This window comes from Chiroxiphia lanceolata, chromosome 2 (genome assembly GCF_009829145.1).
Source record: "Chiroxiphia lanceolata isolate bChiLan1 chromosome 2, bChiLan1.pri, whole genome shotgun sequence".
NCBI classification, from domain to species: domain Eukaryota; kingdom Metazoa; phylum Chordata; class Aves; order Passeriformes; family Pipridae; genus Chiroxiphia; species Chiroxiphia lanceolata.
Window position 1 is genome coordinate 17,013,131 of NC_045638.1, and position 6,000 is coordinate 17,019,130.

Consider the following 6,000-nt stretch of genomic DNA (forward strand, 5'->3'; position numbering starts at 1 on the left):
TAGCCAAAGACTTTCAGTACACTGGAGGAGTATGATTATACAGTCCACAAAAACCATGCCATCCTGTCCCTGTCATGCCCTTCTCTGTCCTGTGAAGTGTCTGACATTTTTAATTTTAGTGCTAACTTGAACCTTTTTTCCTGGACTAACTCTTGACAAGTTCCTTGTTCAATCTCGGCTCTAAGTGAAATCAGTACAACCTCTGCTGTACCCTACTGCCCAGCAAAATTGCTGGCTTTAATGAGCCTGGATGTGATGAATCTATGTTCAATCACCTCATTCTTAGCAAGGCCCAGGACTCTCAGGTGCACACCATCTGCTCCTACCGACCCGACTGCTCTTGGATTTTTTTCCATTTATTTCAGCATTTCCTCTTCTGGCACATGCTCTCACATTCCCTACCTGCTCTCTGTTACCCAGCCTCTTTCATCTATATAACTTCACAGATTAAGCCAAGTAGCCTTTAAAGCAAACCCAACCCTTGTCTGTTCACTGGGAGTGCATGCCACTGCTTTTCCCACAGGAACTGACATACTCAACAGCAGTACTCCAGCCAGGATGCACCACCAGATTTTTGTCTAGACAGCAAACCCTGCCATTACAGTTAAGGAACGTAGAAGGAGATTTCCCATGATGCTTAAAAGAAATCTCAATCAAAGACTGCATAAGGAAAGGCTGCTTCTTTCTTGAAGAGTCATCCCACTTATTACAGAAGTACAACTGAAGACAACAGCACAGGTTTGAGAGTGCTATGGCACTAAATGCCAGTTCTGGAAGCATCTCGATCTGCAAAACCACTCCTCAATGAATGCCTTGAGAATAAAAAGCTGTAAATTGCACATTGCTTACAAAACCATCCATAGCTGCCTCTTGTTATAGCCCATGCAAGGGCCAAGGAAAGGTGTTAAGTATCTTCTGGACTGTGCAAGCTCTGCTTAGCAGAAATCTAGAACTGGTTTCCAATTCAAATCTCCCTATTTCTGACATGAACAAACTCAGCATGACCATTTCTCAGTCAGTCAGTAGGGATGCCTGTACGTGAAGCACTGACAGATGGTGATTTTAAAAAGTATTAAAAAAACCAACCAAACAAAAAACCAAACTTTCATGGTCAACAATTATTTCAAAGAAGACACATTATCTTAAACCAAACAACCTGCCTCTGCCTAAAAGAAGTGTTTCCTGTACTAGCGGAAAACATACACCATGAACCTCTGCACCCTGCTCCTAAAACTGTTACAATAGTACAATTTTTTGAAGAGAAAATATTAAATTGCATCTTCAGAGGATAATAAAAAGTACCAGAAAAATATCTTAAACAATGTTGTGGGATTTTCTCTATCAAAAGACCCACCTTTCCTTTTTTTTTTTTTTTTTAATTCATTACATTTTTTTTCACATCTCGGTAAACATAAGAATACCTGGCTGCAGTGGGTTTTGAGGACAGACACTCCAGTCACAGAGCAGAATGCCACTGTGATTAGTGCTGTATAAACAAGAGGGGGAGGGATGGAAGAAGGAAGAGAAACAGACCCAGATCCCACAGGCCTTATTATCTGAATATTCCTGAAGCCAATTACAGGCTTGTTTCCCAGTAATGTTCTCTTCACAGCATAAATATACCTGGAAATAATTTTAAAAACAAAGAAACCCACCCCACCATTTCCAGGCTTACATCACACATTATAATCAAAATGACCCCAAAAACAGACTATGATAATAATATGATCATAAGTTTCACTTAAATGATAGGGTAAGAAACCTCATAGTGGAAATAAGAGGGTTCTTTCTATACTTCTTTGGAAAATGAAATAACTGTGCCATAGCAAGTTTCTTAAATATGCCTTCTTATTCGAAATCCTCTCTGCAAAAGACCCACTCTTGGTGCTAGATCTATGTGAAATCACTACTTTCACCACTCAAAATTCACCTGCAAGACCGAGGTCACAGTGTGGCTCACTATAAGGTAGTAATAGTGCTTGGTAAGATTTTAGTTTTACTGATCTGGTAAAGAGCACAAGCAAGAAGAAAAACATCCTTGAAATACCACAATTTTTGTTCAGGTTCATATTGTGTAATATGAATTCATATAGGCCATTAAGAGGTGGCCAAACAGCTATCAGGAAAGCAGTAAATGAGTTAAGTACTCTCAGGTGGTGCCCAGGAACAACTATATATCAGTTCCACTTCAACATAACTTTTTTCTGCTTGATAAGTAAAAGCTACTGAAAAACAGGATTCCTGTAAATAAATAAACAGGAATATCCCATCTCTGTTCAGTTTATTGTCAGAAGTATTATGCAACTACAGTGCATTAGTCAAATTACTAATCCGCAGGTGGAGAAAACAAGTCTGATTCCTCCCTGTCCCTGGAAAATGGCTGGCACAAGCCATCTCCCACCCCGGACAAACTTCTCCTCAAAACTAGGAGGGTTCTGCCTCACAGCCCCTGTTGAGGACCACTTTTGTGGCTCTGCTGCTCTGATGGGGCGAGACCCTCGCACTTCGCACCTTGATGTGTTCGTGCTCAAAAACTGGCATAAAACCCGCAGCATCATTTTAACCTACAGATTTTTTTTTTTTCCACTGAAACAACACGCAGAAAAAAAAAATAATCTCAGAGTTAAACCAGGAGTTTAACACATCTCACGTCCTTACAACTCTGCGGACACAACTGCTTTTATAACTTTTAGGGCCCTTTTAAGGAAGGTGACGGCAGCAGCCACCTGACCGGGAGAGCCCGCACTCAGCGCCCGGGGCTCACGGTGCCCGGCCCGGCACAGGGCACGCACCGGCGGCACGGGGTGCCCCTCACCGCCCGCACCCGGAGCAGGGAACCGCACGGATGGCGCACACCAGCACTGTCAGCAGCCCGTCTGGAGGGAGAAAGCGGTCACGGCGCAGCCCCAGCAGGGAGGAGACCTGCCCGAGGAGGGGACCCTTGTCCCGGCCCCGCGGGCAGCGCAGGGGCACCGGCCCGCCCGCAGCCCCCAACTCTGCGGTGCAGGCAGCGCCAGCCCCTGTCCCGCAGCGCTGCGGGAGCGGGTCCCGTCCGGCACCCCCCTAAACCACCCGCAGCTCCGGGGGGAGTTGGAGCCGGACCCACCTGGTGCAGAGTGTCCGGGGGCAGCTGGGAGGCCCGGAACAGCTCGCCCACGCTGCTGCCCCCGGCGGCCGCCTCGGGGGGCGGGCAGCACCGCGAGAAGAGCTCGGAGTAGCGCTGCTGCTCGGTCTCGCTCAGGGGCAGGAGCAGACCCCCGGTGCCAGCAGCAGCAGCAGCAGCAGCAGCGGCGGCGGCGGCGGCGGCGGCGGCGGCAGCGGCGCTGGATCCCCCCGCCGGCCCCTGCTCCATGGCGGGGCGGCGCAGGCAGAGCCGCGGCGGGGCAGCGGGTGCCGCGCTACCGGGGTAGCGGAGCGAGGGGACGGGCGGGGGGCCGGAGGTGTGGCGGGGGCCGGGGGCGGCGCCGCTCTGCGGAGGGGAAGGTGCAGTCCCCGCCCGGTGAGCGCCGCGCCGGCTCCGCAGTGCCCCGGCCGCTGCCGCCGGCCCCGCCTCTGCCCTTCCCGCGGCCCCGCCCGGCGGCCAAACCCCGCCAGCCCCGCTGGGCTTCACCCTCGTGCCCCGCCGCGGGACCCAGCTCGGAGGGCTGAGACGCACGCAGATTTCTCCCAAGATCGTAGAATCGCAGAATGGCTTCGGTTGGAAGAGACTTGAAAGAGCAACTCTTTCCAACCCCCCTGCCATGGGCAGGGACATTTCCCACTAGACCAGGTTGCTCAGTGCCCCTCCAGCCTGGCCTTGAACACTTCCAGGGATGGGGCATCCCTCTCCAGCAGTGTTTGCAAAGTACCGCCTGCTGCTGAAGGTGCCGCTGCGGTAAGGAAATGCCATAATGAAGTGAACCCCAGTGGATCGGCCATGACGGTGTGACAGAGGAGCATCTCACTATGTTCTCCGTAGTCTCTGCTTTAACATGAAGGGCAAAGAGCCCCTTGTTCGTGAGACGGGATTCCCGTCAGCAGTGATGGTGTAAATGTTTCCTTTACAGGTTGAGCAACACCTCAAAAGTCAGGCAGGTCACGACTGAGGCGGAAGGCCTCTAAGTCAGGAAGTTGGTTGTGTGGCTCACCCTGGTTTTCGGAGCCTTTCTTCCTAGCAGTTCTTTGGGGAATTTCAAGGAATAAGCTAGTCAAACTGAAGGTGGTCCTTGCAAATATCTGTGACCCGCTGAAGAGTCAACAGTTTTTCTTCACAGCAGCTTTGGTGCTAAGATGTGGCTTGGCCAAGGAGAAATCAGATGACCCGCTATTTGCTTTCAAGTCTGTACCATTAGCAATGGGTGGCTATTGTTGCCCATGTTCCTCAACACAAAACCAGTTGGGAAGTCAATGTGGTTTAATTTTATATGCATATTTACTGTTAATTCTGAAAAAATATAAAATCCATATATAATAATTTTACATAACATTTTTACTAGAAAATAGGAGGTTAGGGTTATTTCCATTAAAATTGCCATCAGTTTAATTTATGGTCTGTAAAGTCAAAAAAATAATTACCAGTTCATCACCTCTGTCCTTGGTAACCAAAACCATTATCTGTTTTTTAAATCTTTTCTTGAACTACTTTTATCTTCTCCACATCATGCATCTGTGCCTCCTTCTCACCTGCACAAAACATGCAAAACTTTAGTTCCTCTAATCAGAAATTAAGATCTGTGCCTGCCTTCTTAGTGTGTGGAATGCTGAATGGGTTGTTAGATGCAGTTATTAGCATGTGAATAATTGGTGCTCATGTTAAAGGATGGAGTGTTATGGAGAAATCTTTGTTACTTTAGGGACAGGAGATTGTCATGACATTTTCTTATTTTAAAACATATTGTTTCAAAGGAGGGCCAAGACTATTCCAGCAACTGAATCTTGTACCCCAACTTAAGTATCTATAGCAGTTCAGGTCCTCTTGAGAAGGCTCTACAGAGCAGAGAGAGAATGACCTCTCCACTGCAAGGTTTGTCTCCTGGAGAGTCACAAGATGTTACTGGCCTTTTTCTGTATCTTCACTCAGGTACAATGTACTGCTCAGAGGAGATGGTACCAGCCATGTGGAGAGGATGGAGGGCTCTACCTAACTGTTGCCATATTTAACTGTATGACTCTCATGATAATAGACTAATCTTCAAATTAGCTTATGAAAGAACAGCTGTCTTCCAGCTGAACTGGAACAGGAGAGATGTTATCTTAACAAGCAAATGGAAATGCTGTCAACAATTTGTGCTAATTATGCATTTTCCTGTGCCTGGAGATGCTCATTTATAACTGACCAACTCAATGCTCGCAATGCTCGTTTCTCATCGTAATAAATACTCCCTTTGCCAGCCTTTCAGCAGACATTATTTGACCTTTGTTGATGTGTCAGCCTTGATTCTTCAAAGTTTTTCTAAGGCGGACCATGGCAGGAAGATTTTGGAAACACACACTGTTCCAAAACACAATAGTCTCTCTCACCAGCCACACCTCTTACTGCAAACACACACAGCTGCTTTTTTTTTTTCCTTTGGACAATTTTCTCTTCTTCCTTGACCTTTAAAACTTGCATTCCACTCTCCGTACAGCCCACTCTCATCAGAAATGACACAGTGGCTGTGTTCACAACCAGTCTACCCCAGTGTTGTAATCTCCACCATGTGTCGTCTACAAGATATGACAGAAGTGAACCCCCTCAGGCTGAGGGAGGAGGCAGGGAAATCCATGCCTCTTATTTCCGCAAAATAAGTGTGAGCTTTTAGGTGTAACAGGTGTGAGCTGACCGCCCCCTGGGCATGAGCACACCTCTGGGCAATACAGGGTTAGGGTTTGAATTGCAGGTGTCCTTCAGCACTCAGCAGTGCCAACCACACCGATGTACTCTGCTGCATCCGATGCTTACAGGGAGCTTTAAACCAGCCCATGTGCCAGAGCCACTTTCTGTACAGTCCAGCGTGCCTTGTGCAATGGTATTGACGGCCC

General features: G+C 47.9%; 1 protein-coding gene across 3 annotated transcripts in view; it reads right to left on the bottom strand.

Annotated features, from left to right (window-relative positions):
- REPS2 (RALBP1 associated Eps domain containing 2) overlaps positions 1 to 3,375 on the bottom strand; it is a 92,898-nt gene extending 89,523 nt beyond the window's left edge. For all 3 annotated transcript variants that reach the window (XM_032678911.1, XM_032678912.1, XM_032678910.1), the window contains exon 1: positions 3,107 to 3,375. In XM_032678911.1, coding sequence (XP_032534802.1) covers positions 3,107 to 3,352 — 246 coding nt within the window. In that variant the 5' untranslated portion in view covers positions 3,353 to 3,375. The remainder of the gene's footprint in view (positions 1 to 3,106) is intronic.
- Between the last annotated feature and the right edge of the window lie 2,625 nt (positions 3,376 to 6,000).